Below are 10,000 nucleotides of genomic sequence, written 5' to 3' on the forward strand. Positions count from 1 at the left end.
GATTGCGGACTATGTTTCAAATCATTAGTTTGTTATCCGCACAGCTTCCACTTTCTGTTTTGAATCTCCACGTTGAAGTCAAATGTTTCTCTGTTTCGTGGTGACGCCATTTGTAAGGTTTGTAGGGTTCCCTGGTCTTGTAGTGGAGGACATTTGTTCCCAGACCTATAGTTGGTTTTCAATCACGTGATCAACAGTCATGATTTTCAACGAAAACAAAAGGAAGCGTTTGCATAATAATAGAGTTCAATTCCCGGAGGATTTGGTCGGGGCACCAACATGGCCGCCTTTTCTTTGTTTAGGGGCACCAACATGGCGGTCGTGACGTCATGTGAAAACCGAGAATATGTTCCCCATTTGGAATAACAACTGCCCACCATGTTGGATTTTCAACTTGTCTCGAAGTGGTTGTCTGGCTTTTCTCCATCAAAACAAAAGGTCGTCAGATCTCCAATCAATACTGATTTACTTTGTTCTTCTTGTTTTTCCTGAGGTATTGGGATTTATATATATTGAAACAACGAACGAGATCCCGTTAAAGACAACATTTTCTGGGATACAGCGCCGGACTAGGCGTTCTTATCTAATCTTCTAAAATATTTTTTTCTTGTTTTTTGCTTTTTGTGGTAAAAAAAAAACAAACATGATTTTCACTTTCAATATGGATCCTTTAGGCATTAAACTAATCATCGTAGTATCGGCTTTCACCAGCACCATTTTTTGTTTCCTGTGTACGAAAAATGGCCAATGGTACAATCGGGTTGTTTCTCCTGGACATAAATTTGCGCAATCCAAGTAATCGAATAAATGCCCTGCGGAAGTGTATAACCCGCCATGCATAAAGTAGAGGGTTCACACAAGAGCTAAAGTACGTGAAGGTCAGAGTGACGTCACGGGCAACGTGAAAATTAAATGACCGACAGAGAGAGAACTGTACCATGATCAAATCGACCAGTAAAAGTGGAATCCAGAATGACAAGAAAACCACCAGAACTATGAGCATTGTCTTCGTGGTTGATTTTTCTCTCACAATAGCACTTTTTAGCGCGGTGTTTCCAATATTGCGCCCATTTACAACTGTCTTCGTGTAGGCACGAATAGTTTTAAAAATCCCAGCGTACGCTATGCAGATGACCATACCTGGTAGAAAGCAACCCAAGCCATAAAGATAAATCTGATATCTTGAATCCACAAAGCCCGCCAGAGGCAATACCGCAAAATGAAGTGTATAGATCCATATCATTGCAATGGAGATTAGAATTCTCCTCTTTGTCATAACATCGTGAAAATTTAGCGGCATTTTAACGGCGAAGTAACGGTGAATAGATATTGCGGCCATATTCAACAAAGAGGATACCCCTGATATTACGGCGAAACAAAAATGCGCACGGAAAACAGCCTCACTATTATTCCAGTACGTTCCAATAAGGAGAGTTTCGGTGGCGAGGCCCATTAGAAGGTCGGAAACACCAAGGCTTATGATATAATAGTTCTGTAATGTTCGTAGCTGGTGATAAGGATCTCTGATAAACGCCACACAAATAAGAACGTTTCCAAAAATGGTTAGCGAGGAAATGAACACATAAAATAACATACTTGTAAGGTTTGTGTAAAACCAATAACCTTCGCAAAACATTGTGTACCGAGGTTAAAGGAGACTGATCTCTTGTTGAGTTAATAGGACGTTACGTTCAGTGTTTGGGGCACGCAGTTGTTCTCCGCTTTATACCGTATTTTGCAAGGTCACCGTTTTTTTAATAATTCGTCACACCAGGATGCCCTCGGCTAACTCATCTGGAAACCCCTCAACTTTATAAATGAAGCAAAGGTACCAACGCCTTCTTTTGTTCACAATATTACTCCCCTTGCAGCTGATCTATCCTTTGTAATTCAAATATATATTACCTTCATTCGCATTTACTCAAATTGCACGCGAATAGTTCGTGGTGAAACTGAAACATTTTTGTCAAATGTACGTTGAATTTTCTTCACTTTTAACTACAACTCTGCTGTGAACAGGTTATTTCCATTCAACTGAAATTTTCGACCAAAAGCACCGCTTGATCTTTTCAGCGTAAGAGGTTCTCCTTGTTGCTAATATTGATTTAATTAAAACCCCTTGATTACTCCATAACCAAAAACCTTGCTATTTAACGCTGAACAAAAATTAAGAGCCTCTCAAAAGAAATCAACTTTTCACTGCAATCAATGAAATAGCCCCTCCAATGCAATCTTTCTTGAGCTGTTGGACTTTAATGTCTCTTTCTCAACTTGAATCACAGTTTCCAATGATAATTAATGAACAGGTTGCTCTCGTTTCTGGCTTCTCACTCGATCTTTTGGATGGCCCACAGAGTTAAGACCCCTCGTTCAACTGCTCTTGAATTTGTAATCCAGTTTACTCTTTGTTTCACCATGCAAATAGTGAACATTCAACGATTTCTCGTCTATCTCCGCGCCGCTCATCTATTCTCCCTGTTTAATCTGTAAATAAATTACAGAAAATTTGATATCTGTCACATGCTGAAATGAAAACAGCCACTTATTATGCCGTAAAATTATTAAGTAACATAATTACTTCGCTACCGACACAAAAGAAATGTTCCTGTTAAATCACCCGATTCAATTCTGCTCTTTGTAAATCCTGTTGAATTGCTCTATTGCAATAGTACCATCACCGTTTTGCGATTAATACGCTCGAATAAATCGTTTTAATTTCTTACTTTCCTTTGAAAATGTTTGCCGGCCATTCAAGCAAATTAAAGCTCTTAATGGAAACGAATGCGCTCCAAATACTGAATTTGTCATAAAGATACTGAAAATTGAACTGTAAAGAAATTCAAATTTATGAAAATCATTTGGGTATTGGCCGACCTTTCCAGCTAAAAACATAACAACCAAAAAGCCTTTCACCAATATCCGATTAAATTTCGTTCTTTTTTTTCTTTTTTTTCGACTTTTTTTTTAAAAGTCGACGCAATGCAAATGACTATTTTTCATGAAAATATTCCTTAGCTAATTATATCGTATACTGATCTTAAATATGCTTAAAGTTAATTGCGTCGAAAAATCAAGAAACGCCGACAGAATTTCTGTTTGCATGATATGTATACTACATGTATGCTTGTATACGATAATCAAGCTTATTTTTTACTCAACAAAATATCACATTTCTGATTGGTCAATGACGAATGCATAAATAAAGCATAGGGTGTAATACGGAGGTTGCTATGGAAACACAGCAATTGAGTAATTTTGTTGAGTATACAATAAATAAAAAAAATCGTATGAATTTTCTCGTGCATTTCGTGATTGATGGCCACTCATGATGTTTTGAAAGTTCTCAAATTATATTTACCCATGGATCACGTAATTTGATATCTTTCAAATTGTACTAGCGTTAATACGATTTCCGATGCTTATATACTTTAAAAGAAATCTTTCATAATAATATTAATACGATGTTTTTTTTTTCGGAAAATACTTTCAAAAAACAGTCAATGTCAACGAGCTTAATTTTTCGCCCCCGCCAACTTTCGGTTATAGTGATAAGGACATCACAACATTGCACCGCGAATTAAGTTAAGGTGGCCGAACACAGTTTTCGCGCGCGCTCTTGCTAACGCAATGCAGCGCGCGCGCAAGGATTGCAAAGAAGAGCGCTACCCTAAAATATTAGAAATGATCACTTAGAGACAGAATATCGCCGTTCTGATTGGTTCACGAGGAATGCATAATCACGTGATGAGCCGGACATGTTGGTGCACAAAACAAAAGCAAATTATGGCTCATGTTTTTCTCTTTTGTTCTGTGCACAAACATGGCTGCTGTGACGTCAGGTGAAAAGCATCTGTAAAGTGCAATACCAAAGTTGCTATGGAACTTTTACGGTGCAGTAATTTAATTTTGTTGCCGTGATGTAATAAATGACAAATCGCATCAATTTTTTCGTGCAGTTTCTGATTTCTGATTACTCGTGGTGTTTTGAAAGTGATCAAATTGCTGTGGCCTATGGCTCGTGCAAACTTGAGAACTTTCAAACCATCCACCAGGTTTGCATATATAGATCACTAAATGGACTAGCCTTCATACGATTTCCTATATACATAAAATGAATCGTACCTGATGGGTAAAGTTTTCATCGGTAAACAAAGAATGACTAGTTTTCTGCTGGCCACGTCGTGAAGACAAGACCGTAAGCTGTTCTCTTTCAAATTGAGCAACAGATTAAAAGTCACCTTGCCGATAAAACGGTGGTTCTCTTGATCACATGACCGATGATCCCGTAATCCTTTGCGGGAATTACCACTCAATCAACAATTAGCGATTATTGTGAAATATGTGACAGTCTAGGTGGTTTGAACTGTGGATTGTGACTAAATATGAATGACTATCGAAGCTGTTACATTGAGAGACAAAAAGGTGCAAAGGAAGCCTTGTATGGAACGTTGTATGAACCTACAATCGTTCAGCCCACAGATGGTAGGGTACGTTTCATAGGTCATGCTCATAAAAGTAGTGAGATCCTTGGATTCCCGATTCCCGAGTCCCGAGCCCGTTCAAACGTTTTCTGGCAGCTTCATTTGCATTTGTTAAAGTTCCTCTCTTAAACGCTCATAAACCTTTATTATCGTCAAAAGCGAAAACGAATGACACTAGTTTGACGGCGGGTGGTTTCGTGAGATTTTACTCGGACAATCTAACCAGGGATTGGGCAAACGGATTTGGGGCAAAATATGGACGATAAAGGCTTGCATACGACTGTTGTCGCTAAAAGCTAAACTTCAGTTAGTTCAATGTTGTTGTCATGTTGTCAACTCAAAAATGTATTAAACTGCGTTCATTTGCAACACAATTTTTTTTCCAAGAATGTGGAGTTGCCTGGTCGCCGTTGCCCTTTCTCAAACGCCAATTACTTAGCCACGTAAGGCTGTCAATCTCAAATTCCAGTGTTTCCGTAAACAGTTGCATAAACTTGTTGTGGACAAAAAAAAAGGCAGTTCTCTCCTCTTTTTTCCTCTATTTATCGTCGAATACGTATTTATATCGTAATTTTGGATAGGTCGGTCGGCGTAAGTTATCAAAAAGAAAGAAAACAAATAGTTTTTCAAGCTGCATGCCTGAGAAAGAGTCAAGTGTCCGGGAGCAGAAAGGAGCAGAGAGTGGGTGTTGCCATATTTTCCTCCCACGCATGCAGAAAGCCTCTCCGTTTGAACGAAGAGCGTCACGTACGTGTTTACTCGGGGGTTGAAACTTAAAAACTGTACGGGCAAATCTAATGATGTTTATCAGTATTTCGCCTTAAGTGCACCTAACCCCAAAATATTTCTTTCGCTAAAATGAATCTTTGCAACTGTTCGAAACGCATTGTGGCCATTTTTTCATTTTTCTAACAAATCCTGCCATTTTATAGGCTTCGAAGGTTGCGAAAATCCAAGCGCCTTTTGTTCACGACCGAGTCAGAAGGGGAGTGGGTCTATTCCTGATTTGATTCCCATTTTTACAAAGAGTTAATGCAATGTAAATCAGTTTGTGACGTCAGATCAGGAATAGACCCAGTCCCCTTCTGACTCGGTTGTGAACAAAAGATGTCTAGGAAATGATTCAATGGGTTACTGAATAGGCACTACCACTCTGTCTTACGTGAAAAATGGTCTGACAGTTGAAGAAAATGGAATTTCATAACAAAGAGTTTTCTCTGGCATCATAATTAATAGAAGCTTGTTTATAGGCACAGCCGACACCATACAAATAAATCCATCACGTCGCAAGAACAAGGAGGCTCGAAAGGGTTTTTAGCTGTGTACGCACGAGCGTGAGCCACACACGCAATTCTAAAAGCTGCTCGCGTCAGCTCACGATTCAAAGTGGGTTACCAGAAATAAACAAATTCCGCTCACCTTTCTTTTAATTCCTATACATATGGAACATAAATAGACATCTCCTATTCACGAAAACTACGAAAATTGTACACACATGGTTTAATGGTCACTTAAATCCGTTTGTGTTGGCCTATAGCTTCACTCAGGCGTGCACTCGAATTAGCGGATGACGTATGGGTAAAGGCCCATCTTGTAACCCCCTCATTTTTCCTGATTTTGCAACTTGACTCATTTATATCTTTGTTTCCGGACGGTGAATTTTTTTTTATTTTTTGCATTTATGCTTAGATTAATTTAAAACGTTTGTCTTTCAAATTTAAAAAAAACCTGTAGTGAAAAAAGAAATTAGCGACACATTTAAAAAAACTTATTTTTCTGAAAAACTGACCTACAGATTTTGTTGAATTTTAAACATTTTAGAGATTATTTCTATCATTATCTGGTAACGCTGAATTGGAAGATTTCACCGTCCCGTTTTTTTCAAAAAAGACAATATATCTTGATTTTAACCCTTTAGTGCCCAAGGGGTCTCCCTTTGACGAGTAAAATCGTCTGGCGTTAGACAGAGTAAAATCTATAAGTCACTGTTGGGCATTAAAGAGTTAAAGGAGATAGTTTTTTAACCCTTTAGTGCCCAAGGGGTCTCCCTTTGACGAGTAAAATCGTCTGGCGTTAGACAGAGTAAAATCTATAAGTCACTGTTGGGCATTAAAGGGTTAAGGCTCAAAGAAATGCCTTATATCGTGGCCATGGTAACGTCATTACAGAGGAAAATGTGATATGAGAAATCTATGATGGGTATTGCATACCCTCGCCAAATTTTGTCTTGATATGATTACCCTAACTATATCTAAAACAGTATATGTTTATTTGTTTGAAAAAAGGAGAAACTATTTCGGGCCTCCTTAAATTTAAACATCTTTGAGATTTGTTCTAAATGCATGGATTTAGGAGAGGGTTCGCTTGTTAAGTAAGAAGCAAATGAATTTCAGCGAGAAGCAATCAGGGCAAAATACCGGAATGATGCGGATACCTTATTTAGCCGGGAAAGTTGTTGCCGTTCTTTGCACTGGACTGCAACATGACTTCCATGACTGTATTTTACGTATTTACTGTGCCTTATCAAAATTATACAGTTTTTTTAAAAGATGCCCAGCTGCTACGAATGATGCGATATTTATTATATCCACTGGCAGTTGATTCTGAATAACAATAGCTTACTAGAATAAGCACTTCCTTTCATATTGGGATTCAGTATTCACAAGGACAAAGCCATCGGAAATGCCGTTGTTATGTAAATTTAGTTTCCTATAAAAAAAAATAGGTTCGACCTTCACGACTTAGGATATTTATCGAAAAACATCAACAATTAGCGATTATTGTAAAATATGTGACAGTCTAGGTGGTTTGCACTGTGGATTGTGACTAAATATGAATGACTATTGAAGCTGTTACATTGAGAGACAAAAAGGTGCAAAGGAAGGCTCCTATGGAACGTTGTATGAACCTACAATCGCTCAGCCCACAGATGGTAGGGTACGTTTCATAGGTCATACTCATAAAAGTAGCGAGATCCTTGGATTCCCGAGTCCCGAGTCCCGTTCAAACGTTTTCTGGCAGCTTCATTTGCATTTGTTGAAGCTCCTTCTTAAACGCTCATAAACCTTTATTATCGTCAAAAGCGAAAACGAATGACACTAGTTTGACGGCGGGTGGTTTCTTGAGATTTTACTCGGACAATCTAACCAGGGATTGGGCAAATGGATTTGGGGCAAAATATGGACGATAAAGGTATGCATACGAATGTTGTCGCCAAAAGCTAAACTTCAGTTAGTTCAATGTTGTTGTCATGTTGTCAACTCAAAAATGTATTAAACTGCGTTCATTTGCAACACAATTTTTTTTCCAAGAATGTGGAGTTGCCTGGTCGCCGTTGCCCTTTCTCAAACGCCAATTACTTAGCCACGTAAGGCTGTCAATCTCAAATTCCAGTGTTTCCGTAAACAGTTGCATAAACTTGTTATGGAAAAAAAAAGGCAGTCCTCTCCTCTTTTTTCCTCTATTTATCGTCGAATACGTATTTATATCGTAATTTTCGATAGGTCGGTCGGCGTAAGTTATCAAAAAGAAAGAAAACAAATAGTTTTTCAAGCTGCATGCCTGAGAAAGAGTCAAGTGTCCGGGAGCAGAAAGGAGCAGAGAGTGGGTGTTGCCATATTTTCCTCCCACGCATGCAGAAAGCCTCTCCGTTTGAACGAAGAGCGTCACGTACGTGTTTACTCGGGGGTTGAAACTTAAAAACTGTACGGGCAAATCTAATGATGTTTATCAGTATTTCGCTTAAAGTGCACCTAACCCCAAAATATTTCTTTCGCTAAAATGGATCTTTGCAACTGTTCGAAACGCATTGTGGCCATTTTTTCATTTTTCTAACAAATCCTGCCATTTTATAGGCTTCGAAGGTTGCGAAAATCCAAGCACCTTGTGTTCAAGACCGAGTCAGAAAGGTAGTGGGTCTATTCCTGATTTGACGTCACACACTTCTTGATGCATTTTTACAAAGAGTTAATGCAATGTAAATCAGTTTGTGACGTCAGATCAGGAATAGACCCAGTCCCCTTCTGACTCGGTTGTGAACAAAAGATGTCTAGGAAATGATTCAATGGGTTACTGAATAAGCACTACCACTCTGTCTTACGAGAAAAATGGTTTGACAGTTGAAGAAAATGGAATTTCATAACAAAGAGTTTTCTCTGGCATCATAAGTAATAGAAGCTTGTTTATAGGCACAGCCGACACCATACAAATAAATCCATCACGTCGCAAGAACAAGGAGGCTCGAAAGGGTTTTTAGCTGAGCACGCACGAGCGTGAGCCACACACGCAATTCTAAAAGCTGCTCGCGTCAGCTCACGATTCAAAGTGGGTTACCAGAAATAAACAAATTCCGCTCACCTTTCTTTTAATTTCTATACATATGGAATATAAATAGACATCTTCTATTCACGAAAACTACGAAAATTGTACACACATGGCTTAATGGTCACTTAAATCCGTTTGTGTTGGCCTGTAGCTTCACTCACGCGTACACTCGAATTAGCGGGTGACGTATGCCTAAATGCCAATCTTGTAACCCCCTCATTTTTCCTGATTTTGCAACTTGACTCATTTATATCTTTGCTTCGGGACGGTGAATTTTTTTCATTTTTTGCATTTAAGCTTAGATTAATTTAAAACGTTTGTCTTTAAAATTTTAAAAAAACCTGTAGGTGGAAAAATAAATTAGCGACACATTTAAAAAAACGTATTTTTCTGAAAAACTGACCTACAGATTTTGTTGAATTTTAAATATTTTAGAGATTATTTCTATCATTATCTGGTAACGCTGAGTGGGAAGATTTCACCGTCCCGTTTTTTTCAAAAAAGACAATATTTTTTTATTTTAAGGCTCAAAGAAATGCCTTATATCGTTGCCATGGTAACGTCATTACAGAGGAAAATGTGATATGAGAAATCTATGATGGGTATTGCATACCCTAGCCAAATTTTGTCTTGATATGATTACCCTAACTATATCTAAAACAGTATATGTTTATTTGTTTGAAAAAAGGAGAAACTATTTCGGGCCTCCTGAAATTTAGACATCTTTGAGATTTGTTCTAAATGACGCATGGATTTAGGAGAGGGTTCGCTTGTTAAGTAAAAAGCAAATGAATTTCAGCGAGAAGCAAGCAGGGCAAAATACCGGAATGATGCGGATACCTTATTTAGCCGGGAAAGTTGTTGCTGTTCTTTGCACTGGACTGCAGCAGGACTCCCATGACTGTATTTTACGTATTTACTGTGCCTTATCAAAAATATAAAGTTTTTTTAAAAGATGCCCAGCTGCTACGAATGATGCGATATTTATTATATCCACTGGCAGTTGATTCTGAATAACAATGGCTTACTAGAATAAGCACTTCCTTTCATATTGGGATTCAGTATTCACAAGGACAAAGCCATCGGAAATGCCATTGTTATGTAAATTTAGTTTCCTGAAAAAACAAAATAGGTTCGACCCTCACGACATAGGATGTTTATCGAAAAACATGGCCTGTTGCACCTTACCTTGAAGC

At 38.3% G+C, this 10,000-nt stretch overlaps 1 protein-coding gene across 5 annotated transcripts in view; it reads right to left on the bottom strand.

Annotated features, from left to right (window-relative positions):
• Positions 1-10,000, bottom strand: part of LOC137976364 (histamine H2 receptor-like) — a 30,210-nt gene that overhangs the window by 4,348 nt on the left and 15,862 nt on the right. The window contains exons 1-2 of one of the 5 annotated variants that reach the window (XM_068823702.1): positions 9,645-10,000; positions 1-2,484 (exon numbers count right to left, since the gene is read on the bottom strand). The exon at positions 1-2,484 is cut by the window's left edge and continues 4,348 nt beyond it; the exon at positions 9,645-10,000 is cut by the window's right edge and continues 136 nt beyond it. In XM_068823702.1, coding sequence (XP_068679803.1) covers positions 683-1,636 — 954 coding nt within the window. In that variant the 5' untranslated portion in view covers positions 1,637-2,484; positions 9,645-10,000 and the 3' untranslated portion in view covers positions 1-682. Of the gene's footprint in view, positions 2,485-2,617; positions 2,738-4,122; positions 4,512-6,915; positions 7,011-9,644 lie in introns of those variants that run through there. The other 4 variants (XM_068823704.1, XM_068823701.1, XM_068823705.1 and 1 more) reach the window with 4 other exon arrangements.

Source organism: Montipora foliosa, chromosome 11 (genome assembly GCF_036669935.1).
Source record: "Montipora foliosa isolate CH-2021 chromosome 11, ASM3666993v2, whole genome shotgun sequence".
NCBI lineage: Eukaryota > Metazoa > Cnidaria > Anthozoa > Scleractinia > Acroporidae > Montipora > Montipora foliosa.